Genomic DNA, 17,438 nt, shown 5'->3' on the forward strand with positions numbered 1-17,438 from the left:
ATCTCTGCAAAACTCTTTCGGTAGTTTTTTTCACACCCAAATGTCCCCCCATTACATAACCATGGGCAAGATCCAACACCATTTTTCTGTATGGTTTGGGTACCACTAATTGTTCAATCACCTGATTTTTTTGATACTTGGTACAGTAGATCCCCTTTTAAAGCCATATGAGGATAGGACAACCTGAGCCCTGGCTCAATAGGTTCACCATCAATTGTTTTCACAATTTCTCTAGCTTTTATAAGGATAGGGTCTTTTAACTGTTCTGTACCGAAATTCTCTTTGTGTACATTCAAATCAGAGAAATCCACAACATTGTCAATATTACCTGACTCACTGGTTTCCCCACTAGGGTTTTGACCATCTTCAGGGGCCTCCAAGTCTCCTGCTAATACAGAGAAAGGGAAAGCTGGGGTTTCCTGAGGAGGATCCTCTGAACCTGTTAGCTCTGAATTTTCTATGGGCACAGGTCCTTCAACCAATGCATCAGAGCAGGGAGAAACTGATTGATTTCAGAGATCCCAAAACTGTGGAAAATCCCTCCCAATTATTGCATCATGCAGAAGGTGTGGTACTTCCCCTGCAGAGTGAGTCACTGTACCAAGGCCCGTTTTAAATTTTAGGGTTGCCACGGGATACTCCCCGTCACCATGAATACAAACCACACCAACCCTTTTTGACTGGAACTTAACAGGGCCTACTGAGTCTAACTTTACCAAAGTGACTAAACTACCGGAGTCTAGCAATGCAAGCAATTGTTTCCCATTCACACTCACGTTACACATTTGCTTTTCTTGAACCGGCACAGCAGTGCAGGCAACTGTAGCAAACAGGGACTGGCGTCTATTCCTGGAAGAAAAATCACATTGCATGGGATCATCAAGCAAAGGGCAATTTGCCGCAATATGACCAATATCATGGCAAAGGAAACATTTAACAGTCTCAGAATTAAACCTAAGAGTCTCAGACTTTCCAGTCTTAGATGGCCAGCCTCCCGGGTTTTTTCCAAAAGTCTCTCCCTTTAAGGGTGATTTACTTTTACCACCACCCGTTTCCCCATGAACAGTCTTACCAGGTGCCAGAGGGTACCTCCCTTTTAGGTGTGGAGCCCGGAATGATGAGGAAGAGGTGCCAAAATTCTCAGCGGCAAAGTATCTTTCCACTAACTCCACAAGGTCATCTGCTGTTTTAGGGTCTCCATGGGTTACCCATTTGCGCAGGGCCCCAGGAAGGGACCTCAGGTAGCGATCCAGCACCACCCTCTCAATAATCTCCGGTCCAGTCAGGGACTCCGGTTGCAACCATTTTCTCACCAGGTGGATCAGGTCAAACATCTGGGAGCGTGGAGGCTTGTCTGGGTGATAAGCCCAGCTGTAGACTCATTGGGCACGAAGTGCCAGAGTAACTCCAAGACGGGCCAGAATCTCTTTTTTCAGTTTCTCATAATCCTTGGCAGTAACAGAGTCAAGATCAAAATATGCTTTTTGCAATTCACCGGTTAGCAGGGGTGCCAAAAGACCTGCCCACTGCTCTTTAAACCAACCCTCTCTTTCGGCGGTCCGCTCAAATGTAGTGAGATATGCCTCCGGATCATCCTCTGATGTCATCTTTTGGAGGAAGCGGCTTACATTGATTTTGGGTCCATTGCTATGTACTACTGCAGGTGGCTCCTGGGGTCTCTGTGCCAACTGTTGGACCAATCCTGTCAGTACCTGCCGGTCTTCCTCTGCATCTTCTGCCAGCTTTTTAAACATGGCCATCATCTGCTGTTGCTGTGCCCAGGTCCGCCATCAGGGGGGGACAGGGGGGACAAGCGTACCGGGCCCGGGCATGAAGGGGGGCCCGGCAGCGCTGCATTTTTTGAAGATCCGGGCCCCCCTTACCGTACGTCTTGCCTCTTGCGTGCCGAATGCAGAAGTGCCGAAAAGCTGAAGCCGATGCGCCGAAAAGACCCGAAGTCACGGAAAAACCCGAAGTCACGAAGCGCCGAAAAGACCCGAAGTCACGAAAACAGCCGAAGCCGAAGTCCTGAAGCAGCGCAAAGACCCGAAGTCACGAAAACAGCCGAAATTGAAGTCCTGAAGCGGCGAAAAGACCCGAAGTCACAAAAGGAGGCGAAGTTGAAGTCCTGAAGCCATGAGTTCAATCCTACTGAACACCAGTTTGTGTTTTTTTTTTTTTTAATCCCCTGGCCACCAATGTATTATTTTAATATTCTATAGGCCCCTGCCACCAATCTTTTTTTTAAAACTTTTTTTTTGGGGCCCCAATTTTTTTTTTAACTCGTAAGGGGCCCCTTGCCACCATTGTTTTTTTTGTTTGTTTTTTTTTAAAAAAATTAATTTTCTTTTTGGTGGCCCCAAATTTTTTTAACTTGTAAGGGGGCCCCTGCCACCAGTTTTTTTTCAAAAAAAAAATTTTTTTTTTTCAAATTTTTTTTGGGGCCCCAATTTGTTTTTAACTTGTAAGGGGGCCCCTGCCACCAGTTTTTTTTTTTTTTTCAAAAAAATTTTTTTTTTTTTCAAAGTTTTTTTTGGGGCCCCAATTTGTTTTTAACTTATAAGGGGGCCCCTGCCACCAGTGTTTGTTTATTTTTTAGTTTTTTTTACATTTTTTTTTGTTGGGGCCCCAAGTTTTTTTTTAACTTATAAGGGGGCCCCTGCCACCAATGTTTTAAAAAAAAAAAAAAAAATTTAATTTTTTTGTTTTTGGGGCCCCAATTTTTTATAAGGGGGCCCTGACCATCAATAGCTTTTTACAACTTGTGTGTGGGGGGGTTACTTTTTTAGCGCTGATGTCTGTGTGGTCTTTTAACTGCGATGTGGAGTGGGCGGGATATGGGGTGGAGCTTGGTCGTCAGTGTGGGCGGGGCCCAGGGGGCCCCAAAAATTTTGTTGTACGGGGCCCCGTGATTTCTAATGGCGGCCCTGGCTGTGCCTGTTGCTGAGCCATTTTCTGTTGCTGCAACTGTAGGACCAGCTCCTTATGGCGGGCTTCCGCTTTCTGCTGTGCATGTTGATGGGAGGCATTTGTTGCCTTCTGTTCAGCATTGGCTTGCTGAAGTGCAGCATTAGACAGCATTAACTGTTTCACAATCTCCTCCATGCTGCACAGTTCTTAAGGGATCACCACCCCTTTATTTTCACACTCTCTGCATTATACTGCCTTTTGTTGCTTTATTTTGTGCCAGAGCACCCTCCACCATATGTAAGGGCTTAGGTAGCTGGGATCAGCTTTCTGGGGGTAAAGCAGCCCTCGGCACATTCAGAATTCATAAGGGGGTTGTTTCTTTCTGGCAGTTTATTTTCACTTGCAGCAAAACAACATAAACAATTCAAAATAAAATCCTTGCCACTTAATGGGCTTCTAACTAATACAGGTCAGTTTTCCTAACTACCAGGAGAAGGCCTACCGCCTTTCTCCCCAAAACAAAGAACATACAGGAATATATAAAATCCCAAACCTTTTGGTGATTTCAATCCCTCTCACACAGGCAGCTTTCCTGTGTCTTTTCCCCCAGCCAGGAACTCCCCACTCTGGCTTGAGCTGCCTTTTTAATTAACCACCTGAGATACCTCAGGACAACTCAAAACACCCGGGGCTGGACTAGCAGTCCCGGAACCACTCTGTTAGGAACCTGGGGTTTAAATAAGCTCCGTCCTGATACATACACACACACACACACACATGTGCTACAATGGCTTTTGGCAATGGCAATGCAATTTCAGTTAGTATTAAGCATATTTTTGGTATAAAGGATTCCAAGCAGTTATTATTTTTATATATTCACAAAACTGTTTCCTGGCTGTCAAGAAAAATGTTTACCAATGCAGATACATGTGTCGTTTTGGCAGAATGTGTCCTGCTCTGTTGGATGTTACAGCTCAGCTTCTACTGTTGTGCCTGTCCCTGTGTGCCAGCATGGCATACAAAAGGGTGCCACATTTGTGATACATGGGTGTACTGCCAAACAAATTTCCTGGTTATTCTTGATGCACAACAAAAGTAGTAGCTTAATTCTGAAACCTTTGCTTTGTGTCACGTAAATTTGCACCGAAATAGCATGCATAGTACTTGAACCCTTAAAGGAGAAGTCAACCTTTAAGAAAAAAACCTGTACCCCCACCTCACAGAAACCCTCCTCCCCCCAGCCTAACTGCCCTCCCCCCCCCAGGGAAATGCCCCATACTTTATACTTACCCCTCGGCGCAGATTCTGGCATCGGAGTTCCACACAGCCATCTTCTGGGTCTTTGGCAAGCTGAGTGGGAGATCGGCATGTTGGCGCATGCGCAGTTGGAGCAATTTACCAGTATTTTAGACAATTGATTTCACAATTGGAATATTAATAACATATTTTTATATTGAAACCCAGCATTGCCTTTCATTCTGTGTTAACATACTACACAAACTATTTTTAGAGTCTGGGATCTCTGATTTCCTTAACGGGCTTTTAGCATAGTTAACACCTTTTGACGACTTTTCATTCATGTCTTTGTTATTTTCAAAGAAAACCAGCCCAAACACATAAAGCTATGACTTTACGAACTAGTTAGGCTCTAACAACAAAATAAATGTGTCACCTGCAAAGAAGGAGATTCACAGCGAAAGACATTCTCCAAGGTAAATGCCAGTTTTTTAATAATACGGTATATCTATTGACCCTAAAGTAAACTGTTCAGTAGAATATAAAAATGTTCATCCTGCAGTCATATAAATTGCTACATATTATCAAACAAAGAAACAGGTTTAATAAGATCTCCAAAGAAATATCTAAATAATATAAATGATCTATGTACCTGTATAATTAACTTATTGTAGCTAATGTACTGTATATTTCCTGTGAATTTGCAATAGGACCTAAAATATTTAAGGTTGGCAGATAACTAAAACTAATACCATATATTTTTTAAAAGCATTTACTATTAAATCAGCCTCTGGACCAAGTAGTAGTTAGGCAAACTCATTTAGAAAAAAAGTTCTAACATGATGGAAACAAGTATTTTTTATTGTTTATTATTTTTTATTTTAGCCTCATCTACTATGTTCGTTACTATGTAAATAATAATAATAATAAATAAATAAATATATATATACACACACACACACACATGTGCTACGATGGCTTTTGGCAATGGCAATGCAATTTCAGTTAGTATTAAGCATATTTTTGGTATAAAGGATTCCAAGCAGTTATTATTTTTATATATTCACAAAACTGTTTCCTGGCTGTCAGGAAAAATGTTTACCAATGCAGATACATGTGTCATTTTGGCAGAATGTGTCCTGCTCTGTTGGATGTTACAGCTCAGCTTCTACTGTTGTGCCTGTCCCTGTGTGCCAGCATGGCATACAAAAGGGTTCCACATTTGTGATACATGGGTGTACTGCCAAACAAATTTCCTAGTTATTCTTGATGCACAACAAAAGTAGTAGCTTAATTCTGAAACCTTTGCTTTGTGTCACATGTAAATTTGCACCGAAATAGCATGCATAGTACTTCAACCCTTAAAGGAGAAGTCAACCTTTAAGAAAAAAACCTGTACCCCCCACCCCACGGAAACCCTCCCCCGCAGCCTAACTGCCCTCCCCCCCAAGGAAATGCCCCATACTTTATACTTACCCCTCGGTGCAGATTCTGGCATCGGAGTTCCACGCAGCCATCTTCTGGGTCTTCGGCAAGCTGAGTAGGAGATCGGCATGTTGGCGCATGCGCAGTTGGAGCAATTTACCAGTTTGTGACGGAAACTCACGAAAATTGCCGAAGTGCCGGAAGAAGACACGAAGACCCGGAAGATGGCTGCGTGGAACTCCGATGGCAGAATCTGCACAGAGGGGTATGTATAAAGTATGGGGCATTTCACTGGGGGGTGGATTGAGGGTGGTTTCTGTGTGGTGGGGGTAAAAAAAAGTTTTTTTCTTAAAGGGTTGATTTCTCCTTTAAAGAGATACTGACACCAGAAATGAAACCTTTTTTACCTCTTCCATAAAATTTACTTTGCATGCTTCTTATAATTTTGCCATAAAGAATTTGCTCAATGCCTATCTGACTCCCTTCGATCGCCTATGAGGGGGCTGCCATATTTGTGCAGCAGGAGTTCGTTAGCATTAGAAACTTTAACTGACAAGCTGAGATGGGACAGTCAGATTGGCAAAACAGTCAGGTTTAGGAACTTCAACTGACAATTACTTACAAAAACAAAACTCTCCGCAAAAAACAATCAACATGACCTATAGGTAACTTTTAATTATCATTCATATTTTAAAAAGTAGTTTTTTAGTATCAGTATCACTTTAAATCAGTAAAATGCACCATAGTATAAAGTTGGTAAGTAGAAATAGAGCTGAAGAACATGTCAAATATATTTCAGAGCAAGTCTCATATTTCTGAAAGGGGTAGTTTACCTTTAAGTTAGCTTTTAGCATGATGTAGACAGTGATATTTTAAGACAATTTGTCTTTTTTATTGTATCTGAATTATTTACCTTTTTTTAAAGTAGCTCTCCAATTTGGAATTTCAGCAGCTATCTGGTTGCTAGGGTCCAATTTACACTACAAACCAGGAAGTGGTTTGAATAAGAAACTGTTCTAGAATTTCAGAATATGTTTTGTTGCGGGATACACATGAGAAAAACCACCAATGACAATACTATCGCTTTACCATGCACATAGCAATATATTTGAAAGCAGAAATAACACAGAGAAAAACATATTCTTTGACTCCAATACATTTAATGCAATCACATGGCAGTTTTGCTCATCACTAGACCTTAATAGAAAGTTATGTAATAAAAAAATGAAGACCAATTGAATTGAAAACAATTAACCCTTTCCCTGCCAGCCGTTTTGTCCTAGATGCGAACATCTACTCCCAAGCAGTTTTTAGATATTTTGCACTCTTTCACTTTAAGGGCCCTTCCTGGGGCGGTCTTTTAGTTTACACAGGAAAACAATATATTGTTTTTTTCAGGACAACCTGAACTTTCAAAATATGCAAGAATTTTGGTGTAATTCTACTTCTGTAAAAAAATATAGGCTTCTAAGTGTCCAATAAAATGAAAAAAATCATGTTTCACAAAGAACAATCACATATATCAGAAACATTATTTACTTTATGTATGAGAACACAGCTGATTTGGAAAGGTCTATGTCTCCTGAACGCGGCAATACCAAATATATATAGTTTTATGGAGATTTCTCACTTGTATAGATCAAAATCTACAAGCAGTACACTAGCAAATGTCCAAAGCACCGCTCCCCAAACGGCATACTTCTGATTTCAAGGCCAAACATTCCACTAACAGTAGGTTTACCCTAGAAAACTACCCATTATTAGAAAGAACAGATTCTGGTGAATCAAAAATGGGTAAACATATCGTTGTACTCCAAACTACCAAGTTGCAATTGTTTCCTAAAGTTATAATGTTTTATAGAAATTGGTGAATTTTTTGAAAAATTACCTCAAAGCTTCCAATCTACAGAATCGTATCTCCCACACATCATTAGGTATCAATGTAAAACACCCCAAATATGAAAGCCTGGGGTCCACTGAACAGTTTGATGCCCAATATGTATAGGGGTACCCAAGCATGTGACATATAGGGGCCCTAAAATGTAGACACCTCATTTGAGCTATCAGTTCTGTAATTCCAGATACTGCAAAATCAACACATTTACGTCGTTTTGGGGGGGTCAAAAGTAGAAAAAAGTATGTTCACCCCAGAAAACCATATATTTTCGGAAAGTACACATTCCCACGAATCTAAATTGGGTATGCATGTCTTTGTACTACAAAGTACCAAGCCGCAAACCATTCCTAAATTTGGTGATTTTGGTGACATTTCCAAAAATCACCTCAAAATTTCTACCCTGCAGCATCGTATTACCCACATACTTTTAGGTATCAAGAGAAATCACCCCAAATATGAAAGCCTAGGGTCCTCTGAACAGTTTGATGCCCAATATGTATAGGTGTACCCAAGCACGTGGCATACAGGGGCCCCAAAAGGAAGACCCCCATATGGTCTGTCATTTCAGGTACTGCAAAATCAACACATTTACATCGTTTTGGGGGGGTCAAAAGTAGAAAAAAGTGGGTTCACCCCAGAAAACCATATATTTTCGGAAAGTACACATTCCCACAAATCTAAATTGGGTATGCATGTGTTTGTACTCCAAAGTACAAAGCCGCAAACCATTCCTAAATTTGGTGATTTTGGTGACATTTCCAAAAATTACCTCAAAATTTCTACCCTGCAGCATCGTATTACCCACATACTTTTAGGTATCAAGAGAAATCACCCCAAATATGAAAGCCTAGGGTCCTCTGAACAGTTTGATGCCCAATATGTATAGGTGTACCCAAGCACGTGGCATACAGGGGCCCCAAAAGGAAGACCCCCATATGGTCTGTCATTTCAGGTACTGCAAAATCAACACATTTACATAGTTTTGGGGGGGTCAAAAGTAGAAAAAAGTAAGTTCACCCCAGAAAACCATATATTTTCGGAAAGTACACATTCCCACGAATCTAAATTGGGTATGCATGTCTTTGTACTCCAAAGTACAAAGCTGCAAGCCATTCCTAAATTTGGTGATTTTGGTGACATTTCCAAAAATCACCTCAAAATTTCTACCCTGCAGCATCGTATTACCCACATACTTTTAGGTATCAAGAGAAATCACCCCAAATATGAAAGCCTAGGGTCCTCTGAACAGTTTGATGCCCAATATGTATAGGTGTACCCAAGCACGTGGCATACAGGGGCCCCAAACGAAGACCCCCATATGGTCTGTCATTTCAGGTACAGCAAAATCAACACATTTACATCGTTTTGGGGGGGTCAAAAGTAGAAAAAAGTAAGTTCACCCCAGAAAACCATATATTTTCGGAAAGTACACATTCCCATGAATCTAAATTGGGTATGCATGTCTTTGTACTCCAAAGTACAAAGCTGCAAACCATTCCTAAATTTGGTGATTTTGGTGATATTTCCAAAAATCACCTCAAAATTTCTACCCTGCAGCATCGTATTACCCACATACTTTTAGGTATCAAGAGATATCACCCCAAATATGAAAGCCTAGAGTCCTCTGAACAGTTTGATGCCCAATATGTATAGGTGTACCCAAGCACGTGGCATACAGGGGCCCCAAAAGGAAGACCCCCATATGGTCTGTCATTTCAGGTACAGCAAAATCAACACATTTACGTCGTTTTGGGGGGGTCAAAAGTAGAAAAAGTTATGTTCACCCCAGAAAACCATATATTTTCGGAAAGTACACATTCCCACAAATCTAAATTGGGTATGCATGTGTTTGTACTCCAAAGTACCAAGCCACAAACCATTCCTAAATTTGGTGATTTTGGCGACATTTCCAAAAATCACCTCAAAATTTCTACCCTGCAGCATCGTATTGCCCACATACTTTTAGGTATCAAGAGAAATCACCCCAAATATGAAAGCCTAGGGTCCTCTAAACAGTTTGATGCCCAATATGTATAGGTGTACCCAAGCACGTGGCATACAGGGAGACCCCCATATGGTCTGTCATTTCAGATACTGCAAAATCAACACATTTACATCGTTTTGGGGTGGTCAAAAGTAGAAAAAAGTAGGTTCACCCCAGAAACCATATATTTTCGGAAAGTACACATTCCCACAAATCTAAATTGGGTATGCATGTCTTTGTACTCCAAAGTACCAAGTCGCAAACCATTCCTAAATTTGGTGATTTTGGCGACATTTCCAAAAATCACCTCAAAATTTCTACCCTGCAGCATCGTATTACCCACATACTTTTAGGTATCAAGAGATATCACCCCAAATATGAAAGCCTAGGGTCCTCTGAACAGTTTGATGCCCAATATGTATAGGTGTACCCAAGCACGTGGCATACAGGGGCCCCAAAAGGAAGACCCCCATTTGGTCTGTCATTTCAGATACTGCAAAATAAACACATTTACATTGTTTGGAGGGGGGGGACAAAGGTAGAAAAAAGTACGTTCACCCCAGAAAACCATATATTTTCGTAAAGTACACATTCCCCTGAATCCAAATTGGGTATGCATGTGTTTGTACTCCAAAGTACCAAGCCACAAACCATTCCTAAATGTGGTGATTTTGGTGACATTTCCAAAAATCACCTCAAAATTTCCTCCCTGCAGCATCGTATTACCCACATACTTTTAGGTATCAAGACAAATCACCCCAAATATGAAAGCCTAGGGTCCTCTGAACAGTTTTATGCCCAATATGTATAGGTGTACCCAAGCACGTGGCATATAGAGGCCCTAAAATGAAGACCCGCCCCCATATGGTCTGTCATTTCAGATACTGCAAAATCAACACATTTACATAGTTTTGGGGGGGGGCAAAGGTAGAAAAAAGTATGTTCGCCCCAGAAAACCATATATTTTTGGAAATTACACATTCCCGCGAATCCAAATTGGGTATGCATGTCTTTGTACTCCAAAGTACCAAGTCGCAAGCCTTTCCTAAATTTGGCGATAAAAGCAACGGTTTTTACATTTCTGAAAATCGCCTAAAAATATTGCAATTGGCCGCATTTATCTCACCCAACTTCTTACATACAATTGTAAAACACCATAAATACTGATGCCAAGGGTCTACTGAACAGTTTTATGCCCAATATGCATTGATATACCAAGGCAGCTAGCATGTGCGGACCCCAAATGTAAATAGTGAATATGAGTTTTCTCTGCTGCCGATTCGCCTTCTGTAAACATAGACCCTTGACTTCATATTATGTGCCTCAAGACCCTCCTAACAGCAAAGACCCCCCAAAACCATATGTTTTTGGAAAGTACACATTCTGACGAAAACAACCAAGATAAAGACGTCTTTCCAAACTGCAATCTTTTATAAACATAGAGATTTTTACATTTCCGAAAATCGCCTAAAAATGTTGAATTATGCCACATTTATCTCACACAATGTTTTACGTACAAAGAAAAATCACCCCAAATATGGACATCAGAGGTCTACTGAATAGTTTGATGCCCAATATGCATAGATTTACCAAAGTATATGGTGTGTACGGCCCCAAATGAAAAATGTGCATATGAATTTTCACGCTGGCCAACTAAGCTGCTGAAAAGAGAACCCCAACTGTGCGTTATGTGCCGTAAGACCCCCAAACTGTAAAAAGACCCCAGAAAACCATATATTTTTGGAAAGCATATATTCTGACGGATCAATCTAAGTAAAATAATATACCAAAGCACCAAACAGCAAAACTATACTAAAGATACATAAGGAACAATAATCCAGGGATAAAATTGCAATAAAACCACAAAAATTGTGCAAATCAATGAAATAACAAAATAACTGCACCGACAGCCTAATTAGTGGCCGAAATCGATTATCCAATAGTCACGCTGCTGAAATAAACAGTTTTTATGGGTAAAAAAAACACAAATTGGTGAAATGAAAAAGTAAAAAAAATAAAATGTGTGTACACTTCCAAGAATTGTGTGACAGTGTATAAGTGTGTATAAGTGTGTATATAAGTCCATATAAGTGTATATAAATGCATATAAGTCCATATAAGTGGAAAATGAAAAATTAAAAAAAACTTTTTTTTTTGTTTTTTTTTATACTAAAATATGTGTGTATGTGTGTATAATGTAGGTAGGTGTATGTAAGTGTGTAAAATAAAGGCCACTTACCGTTTTTGGCTGATCTTAGAGCTGGAGAAGAGAGAGAAGCAGATTTGCAGATTCACAGCAAGCAGGAAGTGTGTGGACGTCGCTGGAACACGAGGTGAGCAGGAGGAAGCAGAGCAGCAAGGCAGACACGCAATTTGCTGTGTCTGCCTCTTTTAGGTCGGCCCTGCGACAATCCAGTCGCAGGACCGACATGACAGCCCCCCAGCCTCGTTGCCCAGGGGGCTGTCAATGCTGCTAAACCTCTGCAGAGGCGGCTAAAGCCGCTGATGCAGAGTACAGCATGTAAAACTGCAAGCACGTACAATGTACGTGCTTGGCAGTTAAAGCCCTTGCCTGCCAGAACGTACGGTGTACGTGCTTGGCAGGCAAAGGGTTAAAAGAAGTCACAACAATATTCCAATATACTAAGGGCAGATTTTTTTTTTTTTTTTTTTTATGGTCAAAAATCTCAAATTCAAATTATGAATTAGCCAAACTCAATTTAAATTTAATTTTGAGATTTATCATACTCTGGTCCTTTAAAAACTTGAATTTGACTATTCACCACCTAAAACATGCCAAGTTCATGTATAAGCCAATGGGAGAAGTCCAGTCCAATTTGGACATGTTAGTAGCCTTCCTGACATTCAAGTTTTTAGATATTAGATTTTTTTTTATAAATAACCCCCCAGTCAAATTTAGAGTATATTTGAGTTTAATAGAGTTGTAAAAAAACTTTAATAAATATGCCTCTAAAATGTGAGCAAAATTTAATTCATTACAAGACTTCAGGGTCTTAACTTTTACCTTTGTAGGTCATGCTTTTCTGACTGGTACTTTTCAGTCACGGAATGAGCAACTGAAAACTAATTCAAGCAGTTAAAAGGCATTGAGGTAGAATTATGTAGAAAGTGTTAAGAATGGGGGGAGACTGCCTGGTCCTGCACTGCATCTGTTGTTCAGAGAGTGATCAAGCATCTGTACTTCTGATAGAGACAGGAATACTGGAAGAGAAAAGCAGGTGGGGGAACTTGCAAGGAAGGAATCTATCTCTTTGCAAGTGCTGTAGAAATGTATAGGATGTATCAATATGTTTCTCTTTTTCTCTCTTTGTTTCTTGCTGCGCTACTGTTTGGCTACCACCTGGCACACAGGCAGTTGGTGGATTTTTTTGCATGTGCCATGCATTTTTTCCTAAAGCAGCAATTCTTAACTTATGGATTGCAACCCAAATAAGGGTCCCCATGTTGTAGATTTGGTCTCCTACATAATGTGAAATTCTTTTCTATGTTTGAATGTAGGAAACCCATTCATCTGCATAATTTGGGTCATCTGAGCAAAAATGTTAAGAATCACTGCCCTAAAGAAAGAATGTCATATTTATGCTTTTTCATAATGTAAGCAATAATTTTATAACCTGACACTTTAGCTTTAAACCCATAACCCTGCTTTAGAACCATTATACTTATTACACAAAATGTCATATTTATGTTAACAACCTCTTCATTTCATATTCAGTTGAAATGACTCTCTTATTTTTACTGCATATTATATTTTCATTTAGGTTGTTTTTATTTTTGAACAGATGAAATCCTCTGGACATTGTAAAGTCACTATAGCTGTTATCAGCTTTGTCAGTTTGACTCTTGTTACAGCTGTCATTGCTGCTGTTGTCATAGTTGTTGTTCTTGGTAAGTGCAATATTTATTATATTTTAAAAGAATATGTAATTCAAAAAATGGTGGCAAAAATTACCTTTCAAATGTATTTGCTTGAATGTTAAAATGCAAATATTCAATATTCATTAAAGGTAAAATGCCTAAATATTGAAATGAGAAATTCTGCTGCCTAACATCTGCTGAGATTTCTACAAGTAAAACATTTGAGATTTCACAGACTAAGACAGATTGAATATGAATGGAACGATGCAATATTCCCATGACTTTTCAGAACTGAGATTGGCCCATTCAAGTTTTACAAATATAAAATAGGGATTGCACCAAAAAAAATAATGAAATGTTAAATCTGTGGTGCTGGAACTATGATATATCATAGATTTTATGATCTCAGACACTTACAAGGGCTAAAGTCATGTTTTATTAATGTAATCTACAAAAGGAAAATACTTCTTTATACTTCTGGCATAAACTGCCACACCTTTTTGCCAGAGTAAAAAATATGCTGTGCTCCATTTGTACCTAAAAAAATAAAAATAACAAAATAGGAATCTATACAAATGCAGTTGGTGCAAACACTTAACAATGTCTTTTTTTTGTTTGACATGTCTTGGTTTTTTATTGTTTACACAGGTCGAAACAGTTCAGTATCAGACCCCACCATTAACTATTATAATGGTTCTTTTAGGATAACTAATATAAATTACACAGATGATTATAAAAATAGCCAAAGCGATGCATATAAATCAATGTCTGCACAAATTGAAGGAATTGTAAGTATACTCTATGTGTGTGTGTGTGCGTGCGTGTGCAAATAATTGCAAATTACAGTAGCGACAGGGAGATATTTTGCAATTAATTCTATGCAAACAGTTCATTTCCAGCAAATAGTAATCACTATTGAATTCAGCAAAGCTGTACTTTTAGGTTGCAACTTGTAAGCACATCTGTAACAATTGTACAGCACAGAGAAGTTTCTGAACATTTCCAAAACAGAACATTAAAAAAAACACTGGTGGGCCTTTTCTATTATACTGGCTGAAACAATGAATGCCAGAAAAACTGTGTAAAAGGCTATGTAAAAGGTGTTTATTTTATTTTACACCACCTGAACCCCGGAATTCACACCATTATTTTTAACCACTGCAGACCTCACAAAAATTAATTAACGTCAATGAGAACAATTCAAGTAGCAAGTAAAAAAAGGCAGAAAAAACCCACAATGGATGAACAACATATTTTCCTATAACATTTTCAAACAGCTGCTTCTGTTTACACTGGAGTTATACACAGAGGTACGCAATTGCTGAAAATCAATAACCAGCTTGATGCCATTTTTTACACAGTGATGTCTGATGCCATGTGGTATATTATATTTTCTCACTGTTTTTAACACAGTGTGTTAAATAAGCCCCTTACTGTATTAAGTACTGAAAATGCCAGTGTAAATTATTTTATGTGTATGCATACAAATATTTTTGAACACTCAAAAAAAAAAAATCTGTGTGGGTAGGAAGGCTTCTGGGGGTTCCTTTCCATGACCTCAGCTAAACACAGAGAATCCACATTCCCTTTGCCATCTGCTGATCATTGCTGCATTACTTTGCTGTACCATATTCATTTCCCTATGAACTGAATGCATTATTGCAAAAATTTGTCGCAGGTGACAGTAGACCAGAAGTCATTTTTATAGATTGTTAGTATCTGAAGTTGGAAAAAGATACACATTCATCAAACTTTAGCTCAGGAAATTCTATCTAACTTCAGGTTGACCAAGGGCATGGCAAAAAAATAATCCACCATTTCTTAAAGACTTCTAAGCAGTAATCAGGCTAATCATTGGCTGTATAAGCTCAATTCTAACACTATTAATAGAAACCTTGTGTTTTTCTCTTTCTATAAAGGCAACCAACACTTATAATAAATACAGCAATTCAGCTATTGTCATTTTCAAAGAAAATACTTATATGATGGCAACAACAAATGTGCGAACCTAGCCTTAAGTGGCACTTTAACAGTGGGGCTACATTTTTGTAACTAGAGATTTGACAAAACAAAATTTAAAGACTGTAGTACTTTATTTTATTTAACTAGTATAGGCACATCTGCTCTTCAGAAAATGTAGATGGCCTCTGGCACAAGCTGCACATATATCAGTCTGGGTTCCAGAAATCTGTACCCTTTGCTAGAAGGTCACTTTCCACTGGCACAGTACAACTGTCTGATACTAATTTAAGACTAGGTCTGTCGGTGCATTTTTGCTGGTTGAGAAATACCTTACATGCATCCATGACCTCTCTCATTGTTTATAATGGAAACTGTCTGTCCTCATAGTTAGAGGTGGTTTTTCAACTTTAAAACACGCAAGTTACATTTTTTTTCTGAAAACCTCCTATACTGGTTTTGAAAGATGGTTTCAATTATACTTAATAATGGCACAGGCAATTTTAGGAATTTCTGCACCTTATAAGTTTCTGTCACTGATTTTCGTTCATAGATCTGATACTCCTACATGCTTACTTTAAAAAGTTGTAGAGTATCAAGTCCTATGTATTATGTCCTATTTAAACAATATTGTAATATTGTATTGTAATATTTTAATAAAACACAATTCATTAAACTAATACATGAAGAATTTGCTTCCCATGCAGTTGGCCCACTTTTGATTGTAAAATAGAACCCAATTATTACATGTATAGAACCATCAAAAACCTGGCTTAACACAGATACATTAAGATGCCACAATCAACAACGGATTGTGTTTTAAATAGATATTTTAATACTATTTCAGATTTCAAAAACTTTTGACAACTCTGATGTGAAGAACCAGTACAGCTCAACAAAGGTCATAAGCATAAGGTAGGTTAGAGCTCAAAGTAGTGTAAATAATGCTTCTTAATTTAATATTGCCTTTTTATTTTTTTATTTTGCATGTAGCGCTTGCTCTGTCACGTTAGTCATACATATTGTTTAACAGCATCAGCCATCAAATGGCCAAGTATTGTGCCATGTAGTTTGCAATCCATCAGTTTCTTCTCATCCTGTATTTTAGGTTCTTAGAGCTTCCCTCCAGGCTATAATAATCATTAGGGATGTAGCGAACGTCGGAAAAAAAGTTCGCGAACATATTCGCGAACTTGCGCAAAAATGCGAGCGGTTCGCGAACGGTTCGCGAACCCCATAGACTTCAATGGGAAGGCGAACTTTAACATCTAGAAAAGACATTTCTGGCCAGAAAAATGATTTTAAAGTTGTTTAAAGGGTGCAACGACCTGGACAGTGGCATGCCAGAGGGGGATCAAGGGCAAAAATGTATCTGAAAAATCTGCCTGTGTGTGCTTGGAAGAGATAGTGTAGGGGGAGAGCTGTTAGTGATTTCAGGGACAGATGATAGTAAGTTTGCTGGCTAGTAATCTGCTTGATACTGCTCTGTATTGGAGGGACAGAAGTCTGCAGGGATTTGAGGGACATTTTAGCTTAGGTAGCTTTGCTGGCTAGTAATCTACTGTTCTCTTTAAACAACTGCCATACGTTGACCTTGTAGGCATTGTTTGCCCAGTTTTTTTGGACGCAGCCACTGAAGCACAGTTGCCAGAAAAAATATGCCATATAAATGCTGAAAATAGTCATTTTTCGCCATACGTTGACCTTGTAGACATTGTTTGCCCAGTTTTTTTGGACGCAGCCACTGAAGCACAGTTGCCAGAAAAAATATGCCATATAAATGCTGAAAATAGTAATTTTTCGCCATACGTTGACCTTGTAGACATTGTTTGCCCAGTTTTTTTGGTTGCAGCCACTGAAGCACAGTTGCCAGAAAAAATATGCCACATAAATGCTGAAAATAGTCATTTTTTGCCATATACGTTGAGTCAACGTATGGCAAAAAATGACTATTTTCAGCATTTATATGGCATATTTTTTCTGGCCTCTGTGCTTCAGTGGCTGTGGCCAAAAAAACTGGGCAAACAATGCCTACAAGGTCAACGTCGTTACAGACTGGCCAAAGGGCTTTGTCCTTGCAGGTGTGCTCGTGGCAGGATTACTGGCACCTCTGCCCCTGGAATGTTGATGAGTTCCTGAAGTGACATC

General features: G+C 39.2%; 1 protein-coding gene across 1 annotated transcript; it reads left to right on the top strand.

Moving 5' to 3' along the window:
* The first annotated feature begins 12,560 nt into the window (after window positions 1-12,560).
* Window positions 12,561-16,294, top strand: LOC121399331 (transmembrane protease serine 11D-like). Its single transcript, XM_041579740.1, has 3 exons — window positions 12,561-13,361; window positions 13,980-14,119; window positions 16,138-16,294. Exons 1-3 carry the CDS (start codon window positions 13,256-13,258, stop codon window positions 16,207-16,209), a joined length of 318 nt encoding a protein of 105 aa, XP_041435674.1. The 5' UTR covers window positions 12,561-13,255; the 3' UTR covers window positions 16,210-16,294.
* The last annotated feature ends 1,144 nt before the right edge of the window (window positions 16,295-17,438 follow it).

This window comes from Xenopus laevis, chromosome 1S (genome assembly GCF_017654675.1).
Source record: "Xenopus laevis strain J_2021 chromosome 1S, Xenopus_laevis_v10.1, whole genome shotgun sequence".
NCBI lineage: Eukaryota > Metazoa > Chordata > Amphibia > Anura > Pipidae > Xenopus > Xenopus laevis.

What these genes read in the sequence shown, in the direction of transcription:
- LOC121399331 (XM_041579740.1), top strand. Translation starts at nt 13,256, where the DNA reads ATGAAATCCTCTGGACATTGTAAAGTCACTATAGCTGTTATCAGCTTT. An exon ending in TGTCATAGTTGTTGTTCTTG is followed by an intron (nt 13,362 to 13,979) that starts GTAAGTGCAATA and finishes TTGTTTACACAG; the next exon opens with GTCGAAACAGTTCAGTATCA. An exon ending in CTGCACAAATTGAAGGAATT is followed by an intron (nt 14,120 to 16,137) that starts GTAAGTATACTC and finishes ATACTATTTCAG; the next exon opens with ATTTCAAAAACTTTTGACAA.